Source organism: Apodemus sylvaticus, chromosome 5 (assembly GCF_947179515.1).
Source record: "Apodemus sylvaticus chromosome 5, mApoSyl1.1, whole genome shotgun sequence".
Classification (NCBI taxonomy): domain Eukaryota; kingdom Metazoa; phylum Chordata; class Mammalia; order Rodentia; family Muridae; genus Apodemus; species Apodemus sylvaticus.
In genome coordinates this window covers 49449392-49463187 of record NC_067476.1, presented here as the reverse complement: position 1 = coordinate 49463187, position 13796 = coordinate 49449392, and the positions used below count along the sequence as shown (strand labels likewise).

The window sequence follows — 13796 nt, the reverse complement described above, 5'->3', positions numbered from 1 at the left end:
AAAGGAGCAAATTTCGAATTAGATCCCGGTCCTTTTTAGAATTTATGACTTCATTCATCTCATTAAGTAAAATTAAAACAGTATCTATGATTTAACACATTTGCTACAGCCGTTCATATCATCTTTCTTCTTCCTTTTTATTGAGAAATGAACAATTCCTCTATAAGTCTTCCACCTAGAGTGCTTCGCAAGAACAAAAAAGAGGAATTTGAGGAAGTGTTACAGTTTGAATTTAAAATGTCCCCCATAAGCTCAGTTTGTAGATGTTGGGGAGTATGTGTGGGGCTGTAGAACTCTTAGAAGATGGGCCCTAGATGGAGAAAGTGGGTAATGGGGGTGGGTTGGGATAGGCTTTGGAGGTTATAACCAAGCCTCATGTATTAATACCTTGTTGCTTCTTGATTCACAGAAATGTAAGCAAGCAGCTGCCGTGAGCCCTTGCCACCAATGATCCACTTTCCCTATGCCTTCCCCACTGAGATGTCCTTCCTCAAAACATGAAGGAAAAAAGTCTTTCCTCCCTAGAGTTGGTTCTTGTTGGGTTTTTAGCAGCGGTGATGAGAAGTGACTTGTGTAGAGAGCCCGAGAATATCATATTTGATTGAATGTGGACCTGAGTCACAGCTGGAATGAGCGTTCCAATCTTAGTCTACGTTACACGCTTTAGTTAAAAATTTAGTAAACTATTAATCTGCTTAACGGATGAAGTATCAAATTGCCCTCCAAATTCACATCTTGCTATCCGTACATTAACATACTTCTCGGACTCCATCAGAGACTTTTTTTGTGCAGTGGATGGCGACTGGTGCAGAAACTGGTCCAAGTTCAGAAAACGAGTGGCTGTGGACTGCTTAGGCACAAATGGGACATCTAAAGCAAACTGCCCCTCCCCCAAAGCTCAGGGACGTCTAGGAGGAAGAGGTAGAGAGACCCTAAGGGTCAGATGTTGAGGAAGATTAGGACAAAAGCTGTTTGTTTTCTGGACATAGCAGGACCTCTGTATTCATGAAGTAACAGCTGGTGTGGTTGCTTGTGCATGATCAAGCCAGTCAACATTCTAGCATGGGGGAGAATTAGGTGTGGTTCATGGATCCTACCCACACCTATGAACAATTTATTCTTTCTAAGTGAGGAAAAGTCATTTTTTCCTTATAGCTGTGACCCATTGAGCAGCTCCAATGGATGGCCCCACAATCAGGAGTAGAGGGGGGACAGAAATTGGATTCACTCAATGGGTGTTGATATTTGTTTCCTGCCACTGTGATAAACCACTGACCACAACCAACTTGGGTTTGAGGGAAGATTTATGTGGCTTACAGGTTACAGTCCATTACTGAGGGAAGCCAAGGTAGGTGGGGTGGATCTGGAAGAGCTTAGGGGGAGAGGTGAATAGGATCAATGTGGTTTGGATGAGAATGGCCCCCATAGGATCAATTTTGAATGCTTGATCTAAAGTTGGGGGGATTGTTTGGGAAGGGTTAGGTGTGGCTTTGATGGAGGTATATTATTTACTGGGGTTCAGTTTTGAAGTGTCCAAAGCTGATGGCATTCCCAATTAGTGTTCTTCTCCTCCTGCCCCCCACCTCCATCTCTCTCTGTCTCTGTCTCTGCCTTGTCCCCCACCCCTCTGCCTCCTGACTGAGGGATCAGATGGAACTTGTCAACTACTACTCCAGCACCAAGTCTGTCTGCTGCTGCCCTCCCCAACCCCCACCATGATGGCCACAGACTCTCAGCCTCTGGAACTATGAGCCCCCAAATGAAGATGTTTTCTTTTATAAGTTGTTTTGGTCATGGTGTCTCTTCACGGCAAGAGAAAAAATAACTAAGACAGATCGATAAACCTAATCCAGCAGGACCCCAGATGCCACATTTATTCATCTCCCTGCCCTGTCCTGGCAGCCTCTCTGAGGAAGAGACACAGTCTTTGAACTGAAGACAAATTCTCTTCAAAGATCACATGGCCAAACATTGGAGGAAAAAGAAAAATTCTAGGAAGTTAAGAATTCATAACAGAACAGAATTAATTGGTTTCACACTAACCTTTATAGCTTCAGTCTTTGAGTTTCCTCCTTACTTTAGAGAGATCTCTCTGCTGCCTAAAGAGATGAGACGTGGTTTCTTCTACATCCTTAGTGTGATCTCCATCAAAGGACAGCAAAGACAGCAATTAGTACTCTTCACACTCCAGCCTCACATTCGATAGAAACTGCATTTGTCTTTTGCAGAGCTCAAAATGAAGCATTTATTTTTAGAATTTTCTTGTGAGTTGTGGTTTGCTTCTAGATCTTTCTACCATTCATGTTCCTTTAAGGCAAACAGGATGGGGCTGTTAAAATATTAACAGAGTAGCATAACCTGACCTTCGTGGGGGAAATCATCAGCTGATACATAAGGTGATGATAAGGGAAAGGTTAAGAATGGCTCTTTAGTTCCTAGGCAACATTAGATTTAGGTACTCATCCAAAAAAAAAAAAAAGGTATTTATGATTTACAAAGAGACGAAGGCCATCAGTGAGGGTGACATCTTCAGGGCACTTGGCTACTTGGAGAGCTTTTGTAACTAGTGTCTGAATTACCATAGATGTGCTGGTATCAGACATACATATATGCTAAAACAGGAAAACATGGTCAGAAAGTCTTCTGGTTATCCCGAGTACAGCTATGAATTGTGGGTAAAACACAGTTTTGTTGCATTAGATTCCCAAAACATGATGCAGGGAGGATGAACCCAGACTCCTCATTTTGGAGCAGGAAAGCTGAGTTCAGGGAGACCAGGGTGGCCAGAGGTCACAGGATGGAGTCAGGGAGAAGGGATCTGTATTTCTTGAAAATGCTGCAAAGTCTAGTGTTAACCTGCTACAGACTCTCTGCCTCACCTACAGCAGTGTGAGATAGGAGACAATATAAATTTTGTTTTGCTTTGTTTTCAAGAAACAAAACACTGTGGGGTTGTACTTATAAAACCCAGTTCAGTAGCCACTGGACACACATTTAAATTCATTAAGAATAAGTAACATTTTATAATACCCTTCTTTAGTTGTATTAGCTGTCTTTTAAGAGTGTAAGTCAATAGAGAACAAGTATCTTTATTCACTCTAAAGAATTTAATTAAAAACTGCTGGAGAAAGTAGTTTGAATATATTTAATGAATTAATTTTTTGTTGTTGTTTTTGTTTTGTTTTTGTTTTTCGGATTTGGTTTTTTCGAGACAGGGTTTCTCTGTATAGCCCTGGCTGTCCTGGAACTCACTCTGTAGACCAGGCTGGCCTCGAACTCAGAAATCTGCCTGCCTCTGCTCTCAGAGTGCTGGGATTACAGGCATGCGCCACCACTGCCTGGATAAAATTTTTTAAATGTTTTTTTTTTTAATGTTAAAAATCTGGATCTGTAAATATTTGAAATATTTAGAGCAATGCTTTTGGATTTCAAGAATGTCTTATCACTTTTTTGAGCTCTCTGTTGTAGGGACAAGCACATAGAGAACCAACTCAACATTCTAAGGGAGGAGTTCAGTCAATAGGCTGCCCAAAGAAAGTGACTCAACAGTCTTCCTTGGAGCTAGTTTTAGCAATAATAAATTCCCTTGCATTTTTTAAATGCATGTTTGATTGGGACAGCTTCCCAAGCCACTTGTCTAGATTTTATCATCCTGACAGCTCATGCTATTGGCAGTTTTCTCTTGAATATGCAGATGCATAGACGCTTTGACTAGATGGATATCCGTTAGTCAAATGAGCTCATTTTGCTTATTTCTTGTGAATAAATTGAAAGCCGAAGTCTTCTCCATCATGATTAAAATCAGGCATTTTCTCCGAGGCCATACAGCGCTGTTTCTCTTGCTGCCTAAGCAATTTCAATCACAAAAGCAAATTGCCTCCATATGGATTCCTCCAGGAGACTTCAACGAGATAGAAAGAAAAATCTCCTCACTAGGGACTCTGAGGCTTCGTGGTAGACAGGGGTAGAATTGTTGGAGATTAATTATTGAAAATAAGCCGTGCTTCATCACATTTCCTTTCTGAGGATCACATGTCATCTAACAGACAGCTGTCTAGAGTAGCTGAAGAAAGCCCCTCTACGGGAACCTACAGGGAATGTGTGGTAGAGCCGGGCACAGCAACAGAATCCCCTGACTATTGATGGCACGGTCCCCCCAGGCCCCGCCTGGGCGAAGCAGGCTCAGAATGTACTGGGATAGAGGATTCAAGATGAACATTATTGACTCTATCTACAGGAAACTTTGAAAAAGGCTCAGAGGGAAGCAGGTCTCTTATATTTGCAGATGAGACTGGGCAGACAGAACACAATGCGTTGAGGACTATGGTAGCCTTATGGGGACAATGGCAAAGAGACTGAAGAAATGAACAAGAACCATCCTGTTCTATTTCTTTTGCTCCAGTGCTCCTATCAACATGGGATGGATTTATTCTGAAGTAAAAAGTTTTTTTTTTAAACTGTTTTGTTTTGCTTAGGAATCCATTGCCTGTTTTTTTTTTTTTTTTTTAAGAGAACCCTAGCTAAAATGTCTTTTAAAAGCATCAGTTCATTTTCTATAATTACACTTGGAAAGTTGCCGATAATTAGCTGTTAGATAAGTTATTTTCCATGACTACTATCAAGTAGCCTTCCCTTCAACTGGTATGTTTCCGTACATACTAATGACCTATTTAATAGATCATCACCTGAAGTAGCTAACTCATCAGTAGTATTCTAGAGAAGAGCTACACAGCATTGCAGCAGACCACAGGCCCTCGACATACAGCAGTACCAGACTCACGATCTTTGAACTTGATCAGAAAGACAGAGTTATCAAATGAGCCTAGAATTTCAATGAGGAAGAAAAAAAATCTCACTGAGAAGTTGGTGTATATTAATAGCCCCATAAATGATAATTTTCTGAAGTAAAGCACAGAGATTAGTCCATTGAAACAATGCACTAGTGTTTAATAGTTTTTCTGAGGTAGAATTTGATTAGCCTCATTTTCGAAAGACTTGACTCCTAGAGGTAAAACATGAGGATGCCCCAGTGAAGAGATGAGGCTTTGCTAGTGAACAGGAATCCAGCGGGTTGTTTTCAGCAGGGTTTATTGAAACATATACAGCCATTGCTGGCCTAGAAAAGACACTGTACTTAGGGTGTAAGTCAAATAAAATGTGACATTTCAATGCCATTTCTGAAAGCACAGGTGTCTTAGATGGCAATCATAGTCTTTAACCACATGCATTTCCTCTTACTGAAATTTTTTAAAGACTCCTTAAAAATAAAGCAAGCATTGTTATAGAGATATGTATCAGAAGCTTTGGATTCCAACTCGGCATTATTACAGTCAAGTTACTTGATCTGAACAAATCTCTGTTTCCTTATCTAATTCAAGAGAATTTGGAAAGACTTGACTGCTAAGCGTAAAACATGGGGATGCTCCAGTGAAGATGGGATTTGACTGTGGACACTTCTAAGAGGCCCACAGGAGCCAGAAGTGGTCAGGCTTTAGGATGATAGAAGCATCAGACCCTGGGGGTTCTGCTGAGTTCTTAATACAATGATCAAAACGGGTCTTTCTGCTTGCTGGCATGGCCAGCATCCAGCCCCTGTCAACTGTCTTTCCATGGACTATACCATCTTTATGTAGCCATATTGTCAGGTTTGTCAAGAAAACATGGGTGTGGATATTTCTGGTTAAATACTGTTATTTTTAAATGCCACTTGGGAAGCAAACTAAACAGGTCTGTGGGTGGAGCAGGCCCTTTGGCCATCGTGGTGTCACCTCTGTAGAGATGCTCCCAGTCTCTCTGCTGTGGCTCTATTGAGAAATGCAGGAAGTAGGTGATCCTGGGACCACAGGACACTGCAACTCTATTTAATCTTCTTCTCACCGAGTCTCATTAATACATGTACACAATAGGGAATTAGAGTCACCACGGTCAGTGGGATGGATGCACTTTTACAGGAAGACAACGGGTAAAATAAAGGTTCCCTGTGAGTTGGGATCTTGCTGAAGCGATAAAGCTGCACTGTGGTCAGTGAGGTCAGAGCACAGAGCAAGCGGAAGCTCAGCCTGGAGCCATTTTCTCCCTGGCAGCTCAGAAGGAACATTTCTGAGTTGATGGCAAAACCCAAGCCAAAGAGGACCCCAAGGTTTCTCACAAGTCCAGCAAATGGCGTGCTGTCAATGTGGATCCAGTCTGGGTTGGCACACCACGCTTTGGCGATGGACAACAGAGCACAGCAGGTCAATACCGAGCAGTCTGAGAAGCAGGTAGAAGCCAAGTGCAAACAGGAAGAGGAAGGTGTTGGTCTTCAGCCACACTCAAGCTGGCCATGCGGATTCCTGGAGGGTGTACAAAGGCCTCTGTTATTAGCATCCCTAGAGATTGGAAAGAGATCCTGACATGAGCTTATGAACCTGAGTCCTTCAGGAATCACTCCCCTCTGCACTTGGGAGGACTTTAGACACCCAGGTTCTAACAATTTCCTAAAGTGATTTCAGACATAAACTGAAGACAGATTAGTCCCATAGTCTTTCAACTATGACTGAGAAGGACCAGTCAAAGGTCAGAAGCACTGAGCGACAAGTCGTTTTGCAGGCAGAACACTAAGCAATACAAAGCTGCCACCAGGTGAGATTAAGCCACGCAACAAGAACTTAGCTCCAACCGAGGGTCTTGGCTGTGGGTTTCAGGGTCTTTATGAGGTCCCCCACGGAGGCACAGCGTCTGACATGGTGGTTTGGATGAACCACTTCACTTCAGTTACACATAAGAAAAGCCCGTCATACCATGCAGTTCTCTCTTCACACCACTGAGAGAGACTGTGTCAGCATGTTCACAGAGACTTATGAGACAGGTCTTATTAAATCACCAAATCCCCCATGGTAGCATTTGTGTTAGTGGCTTGATTCAGCTACCTATGAAACCAGAAAGCTGATGACTGGGAGAGTCTGACGATAAAATGTGGCAAACAAAGCAAAATGAAATAACACTATTGAATACAAGAGGCCATAGTTACCACCAATCACTCCAAGAATGACCTGATGGGGAAAATGCGTGGCTATGAATACTCTGGAGATGCAGACGCTGATTTGAATCAACGAGAAAACACTCCAAAGAAAGGACCAGGTCAGTCTGTGATGGAAGAATGGATACAAATGTGAATGATAAAGAATTGGTAACACTTATAAAATTAAGAGGGTGAAATATGATCTTCCCTATAGGAATCTCCCAGGTATGAAGGAACACAATTCTAGAGTCTTTCTCCTTGAACATGCTTTCACAGGATTCATAGGGACTTCACATTTGAAAATGCTAGCTCCTACGATATTAATGAAGTTTAAAAGGAAGGTGTTTAATTAAAGTCCCAGCCTAAGGCAGGGGGTGGGAGGTGGTGGGGGGAGGGCTAGCATGAAGTCCTGCCCCAGCAGAGGAGCTATTAGCATTTGATAGCCACTGGAAGGGGGAGAGTAAGTTGTTTTGTTTCATTTTTAAGAAACACACACACATACACACACAGAGGCAGAGACAGAGATGGAGAGAGAGAGACAGAGACAGAGATGGAAAGCTAGAGAGAGAGAGAGACAGAAAGAGACAGTGAGACAGACATAGACAGAGACAATGAAAAAGAGACAGAGATAGAGTCAAAGACAGAGGCAGTGAAACAGAGGCAGAGATTGAGACAGAAACAGAGGAGATAACCAAAATCTGGGTTGGTAAGGAGGTTGTGGAGGATCTGGGAGAAGCTGGGGAAAGGAGATGGGTATCAAGAAACATTCCAGGAAATGTATAAAGGATTGTTATAAATATTATTTTTAAAATAATATTATAAATATTATTTTGATAACCTTGAAGTAAGGAAAAGGGAACAAGAGAATTTCAAGTGTGGGGGAATTAATAGTATCAGAATAATCAAGAATAAACCATGGAGATCTTTGTGCTCCATTGTCTGTGCTTCCTCCCTGCCTTTCGCTCTTAGCTTCTCTTTGTTTGAAGACAGCGCAGGAATGGCAAGCCTCCCTTCAGGGGAGAAGCTCATGGACACTCCACTGAGTCCAGCACCTCATGGTCTGTGATCTCACAGACTCTCAGCAGCTCTAATCATTTTATGAGATACACAAAATATGGAACAAGAAAATATACTGTATACATTCAGTTAAAAGCAGAAATGTGCCGGGCAGTGGTGGCACACGCCTGTAATCCCAGCACTTTGGGAGGCAGAGGCAGGCAGATTTCTGAGTTCGAGGCCAGCCTGGTCTACAGAGTGAGTTCCAGGACAGCCAGGGCTATACAGAGAAACCCTGTCTCGAAAAAACAAACAAACAAAAAAATCCAAAAAAAAAGCAGAAATGTATAAAAAATATGCAAAATATTAAAATCCCAAACAGTTATATTTAGTGCCGTGAATCCTTAGGTCATTTATTGTTGAACAAAATTTAGTTCTAGCAAGACCAAAGGTTAAAAAGAGATGAGTCTGTCAGACAAGAGGGAGGCAAATGTGAGAAGCATTAACAAGGGTGTGTGACCGCCAAGGTAAAGTGTAGGCACCCATTTATTTTTTAATTTATGTGTATGAATGTTTGCCTGCGCGCGCGCGCGCGCGCGCGCGCGCGCGCGCGTGCGTGTGTGTGTGTGTGTGTGTGTGTGTGTGTGTGTGTGTGTGCCTGGTGCCTTTGGTGGCCAGAGAGGGTATCAGGAGCCCTGGAACTGCTATTATGAATGGCGAGGCATCATGGGGCTCTGGGACCCTTCCCAGAACACTTGACTCAGCAAGTGTGTTTAACCACTAAGCCATCTCTTCAGTCCCCACTCTCTAAATCTTTACAAATGAAGATGTTGCCATTACAAATATCAAAATGGAATAGGAATTTTTTTTAGAATAAAAATATTTTTTAAGATTGCTAATTGGAGGGGAGAATGACCCACCCAGATGTATTTCTTACATTATTCAAGACTACTCTTAAGAAGTAGAATGTGTTTCCAATTCTTTATTTTTTTTTCTATTTTTTTAATTTATTGATATATTTATTTACATTTCAAATGATTTCCCCTTTTCTGGACCCCCACTCCCCGAAAGTCCCATCAGTCCCCTTCCCTGCCCCTGTTTTCCCACCTACCCCTTCCCACTTCCCTGTTCTGGTATTGCCCTATACTGCTTCACTGAGTCTTTTCAGAACAAGGGGCCACTCCGTTCTTCTTGTACCTCATTTGATGTGTGGATTATGTTTTGGGTATTCCAGTTTTCTAGGTTAATATCCACTTATTAGTGAGTGCATACCATGATTCATCTTTTGAGTCTGGGTTACCTCACTTAGTATGATATCAATTCTTTATTTTAAAAGAAATTGCATATACTGGTACGGTTGTACGTCATACTAAGAAAATTTTGACAAATTTCTTTCTATAACAAAGTTTTGGTCAGCTTCTCCACAACGTAGCATTTGAGGGTTCCTGACACTCAATACAGCTTTATTTTTCTTTTAAAATTGCTCAGATTTTAATATTTTTATAAGATTTTTTTGCATGTTTCTGCTTCTAATCAAAACTGTATACTTTATGACAAAGTGGTATTTGGGATTACTTTAATTCAAAGAATTAAAAAAAAAAAAAGAACAGAAGAAAAAGCCCAGTTTCCACAAATAGTTATCTTGAAATTCTACATGCTTCTACACATTAAGAAATCTGTTAGCAGTAGGTCTAACATTCAAATTTAATTTTGCCTCTAGAATGTTTTAATTAAAAAGACTGCATAGACTTTAACTGCTAAAATATATTTTACTGATCTTAAGAGCATTGGGTGTTCAAAGTAGGAAGCATAATTTTACTAAATAAATGGATGCATTTAAGAGCTACGATGATCCTTAAAAATTTAAGTCGTTCTTAAGGCAAGAGAACGTGCATGCAAAAATGTTTCCTTATGCAACTCTAGATGACTTGTTTATGAGATACCAAAATAATAATTGAATTTTGGAATCCCAAAGGCGTATTTAGCAAGTCATTAATCAGATAAACATTCCAACTCAATTATAAAAGTGGTAATAGCTGTGAGCTAATTAGAACATTATCTTGAAGCAGAATATTCATTTTCCACTCATTCTGCTACATGGGCTATGAAAGAATAGAATAAGCACATTTCGTTGAAAAACTGAAAATGAATTCAAATGAATGCTTACAGACGACCTCATATACTCAGCACTGTTTCGCCAGTGCTTCAGAAGTTGGAGCAAGCTGACCTGTGCAGTGACAGAGGACACATCCATCCGGCTGATAGTGTCGCTTAAGACAGCTGTTACCATGACATACCAGACGCGTGATGAACCCATTGCGTGACCAGATGGACTTCCTGTAATGAGCATCATTTGTTCAAAAGGCAATTAATTATCAGGATCACAGATGAGACACTAGGATTTTGTATTCCTCATGAAAATTACAAAGAAACCCATAGGTTATATGTACTGCATAGAAGTAGATAAAAATAAGAAAAACAGAGTCCATTTGAGACTCAAGTTCACCATTTCAAAAACACTTAACAAAAAAAAAAACAGGAAGAAACAGAGTGAAAACTGCTAGAAATATCTATTTTTCCCTCTTGTTCTCCAGTGTGTCCCACTCATGACTAACCGTGCAGTTAGTGTTAAAATGTGACTTCCTCAGACAATTTCATTGTGCTATAATGGGCCATGCGAAGTTCTGATTATCATGAACTTACAACTTATATAATTAGCCATAACTTTATGTAATTCTACCTAACTTTCTTTAATGAAAATGATTTCTATATGAAACAAACAAGCACCACACACACACACACACACACACACACCACCCTTTCCCAGAGTTTCAAGCTGATTGAATTTTGCAAATCAACATATGTAGCATAATGATTAAAGAATGTGGGCAGTTGCATCCAAATCAAACACAATTCTATTTATTCTTCATATGTTGTTTTCTTTTTTTTTTAAATGTAACTGTCACTCTTTTTATTTTAATATTTATTTTATGTATGTGAGTACACTGTAGCTGTCTTTGGACACACCGGAAGAGGGCATCAGATCCCATTACAGATGGTTGCGAGCCACCCTGTGGTTGCTGAGAATTAAACTTAGGACCTCTGGAAAAGCAGTCAGTGCCCTTAACCGTTGAGCCATCTCTCCAACCCCATATGTTGTTTTCAATTGACAAGAAAATTAAAGTACTTATCCTGGATCTTGAATCGCTGTATTTTCCTTAAGCTGACAGGCTGTCATTTTTCCGCCCGTGGTTTACTGATTGACTTACAAACAACTGCTGTGTGTATGCAGAAACCAGAATGTGCATAGTGTGGCCACTGCAGAGAGAAGCTTTGCCAGACAACAGAGAATCCAGTCAACAAGGGCACTAGAGGAGGGGTGTGAATCTTGACAAAACCCACTGCTCTCAGGCCTTTCCTAGTGCCAGACAGATGCCTTTCCTATACTGTTAATTTTATTTTTAACTATTTAGACATGGAACATAACTTTTCATCCAGTAGAAAGTCACTCAGGTTAAATACCACACTATCTTGGAAAACAAAGGTCCAGTCCCTTATTTATTTTTTAAACATAAAATTCACTGTATGAATTCTTTCTCTATCACCCCATACCCTGTGAAAAACATCTCACAATACGGAATAGATTCTAGGAAGTCCTAGAATAAAGCAAACAAACATTTCAGCCACCTCCCAGGTTATCCATTGATCCATCCACCTATTTATTTATCTCCTATATATATATGAAATGCATTTAATTCTCTGCTAATAGGACATACAGTCTGAGCAACTAGATATTTAAAGAATTAACTGGGATATTATAATTTCCGTGAAAGATGTATGGACACTTTTATGAAAGCAAAAGAAGATATTCAGAAAATTCATTAGGAGCTCATACATTAAAGGTTTGTTTCAAAGGACTGCCTAATAGCGCAAACTTTACGACTACGATGACGCATAAGACAACTCTTTCACATAGGCTAAAGCAATATGCATTGTCCCAGATATATGAAGATACATAAACTTTTTACTTTCTTAAAGTTGACTTCCACAATACAGATGTTATACTAAATCACAGGGTCTTGTAAGTTAAAAAGAAAGGAAGCCATACTAATACGGCACACAATCAGGAGTGAAAAAAAATATTAGCGGCTGTGTGCCCTAGGAGCAGAAGTACAAGGATGTCTTCACTTTCCCTATAAGACATCTCTCTCTCCCTTATTTGTGAGATTCTCAGAAGAGCCGTAGCCATGAAACTGCTGAGCAGCAGAAAAACCAGCATTTCTGGAATTTTAATGTAGTTCATTGGTAATTTGTTCTAGCTTATTGGTTTTTATTTTTGTTTTATTTGTTTTCTTCCCAACCATTATATTTCTTCAAAACAATAAATACCCAAGTATAAAATGATTTGGAGAAGTGTACCTCCCACCTAATCTTTCACAGGTAACAGTATAGGATTTGGTAATTCATAAAATTTCTTTCCTTCCTTGTTAGCAATTTTTACAATAGATTTTAAGCATGCTCACCCATGACATTTTCCTTGGGATCCTAGATATCACATAGTTATGGGATGGTAATCATGTATAAGGACTCACTTCAGTAAAGTGGGGCTTCTCTAAGTGTTTACCGGGGCCTGTTTCGCATGTAGTAGGAAACTGTTCCAGACATGGGCTTGAATGATATGGGTAAAACTCAGTTTCTTGGATCTACCAGTAAGGACAATGGCCAAACAATGTCCTGTGAATGAATGATCATGAATTTTACATGTACTTAAATACAACTGTTGACCAAGTGGAGAATTGCAATTCTTGTTAAAAAAAAACACCTCAAGTAAAGAGTCGAGGGGAAAGCCCATAATTAAAACACCCTTAAATAACCTGAGTTCTGGTCTCTAATGTTGTTCCATAATCAGGTAAGTCCTATGGGTGTTTTGGGTGCTTTGACTGAAACTATCAAAATGGAACTTAGAGCCATCAACCTCATTATTGTACTGCTAACTTCTTGGTTAATCATAGCATATGTGTTAAATGTGAAATCACTTATTTTCTATGCTTTTTTAAAGTTCTACTTCTGAATCTGGTGTTTTGAGGTAACCAGTTTCTTTGGAAGATATTCTATGCCAAAGTATATGCCCCTGAAACTTGATCATTAAGCCAAAATTACAAATTTAAGAATAAATTTTAGGAAAGATAAAACAAAACAGAAGTCTTACCATTTAAATATAAGATCGAACCAGTCCCCTATGACTGCTACCCATATCACCATGGCTCCAACAGTCTGATTCAACTGGAACCAAAGTAGGAAGTAAATAGAAAAGGTATTTCCGGGGTCTCCAATATTGGACATAAAGCTTAGAAAATCCCAGTAAGCCCGGTAGTCCTTCTGCAGATGGTGAACAATGAGTGCTCCGCTCCTGTGAAGGAAATCATCTCCATGAAGTTCTAAGCATAAAGCAGGTGGAGCTGCAGGGCTCTGCATCCGAATGTTTATATATGGTACCCTTGTGATGTGTTGAGCCATTACTGTGATGTGACGCTGACCATCTGTGGTTCTCCACCCCCTAAAAGTTCATATGCTTCTGACTCTAATGGGTGGAAAAGAGGTGCAGTACATGCTGATCTGAGGCAATCTGTGGGGAACTTAGAAGCATAGTGGATTTCTTCTGCATCCTCCCTTTGTATGAGCAGTTGGATCGTGTTTGCTTGCAACTTTTCACACAGTTCATTTCCCTCAAGGGCAGACATTAACAATCTCTATGCTTGGCTAGCAGACTACATGAATAATTACTCCATGTCAAATAAGC

At 40.2% G+C, this 13796-nt stretch overlaps 1 protein-coding gene across 1 annotated transcript; it reads right to left on the bottom strand.

The window, feature by feature from the left end:
- Nucleotides 1–5582: 5582 nt before the first annotated feature.
- On the bottom strand, nucleotides 5583–13513 carry G6pc2 (glucose-6-phosphatase catalytic subunit 2). Its single transcript, XM_052181617.1, is given in 7 exon segments — nucleotides 5583–6217; nucleotides 6219–6306; nucleotides 6308–6368; nucleotides 7010–7131; nucleotides 10228–10333; nucleotides 12621–12730; nucleotides 13206–13513. Coding segments are annotated over 7 exon segments (1155 nt in total). The 3' UTR covers nucleotides 5583–5857.
- Between the last annotated feature and the right edge of the window lie 283 nt (nucleotides 13514–13796).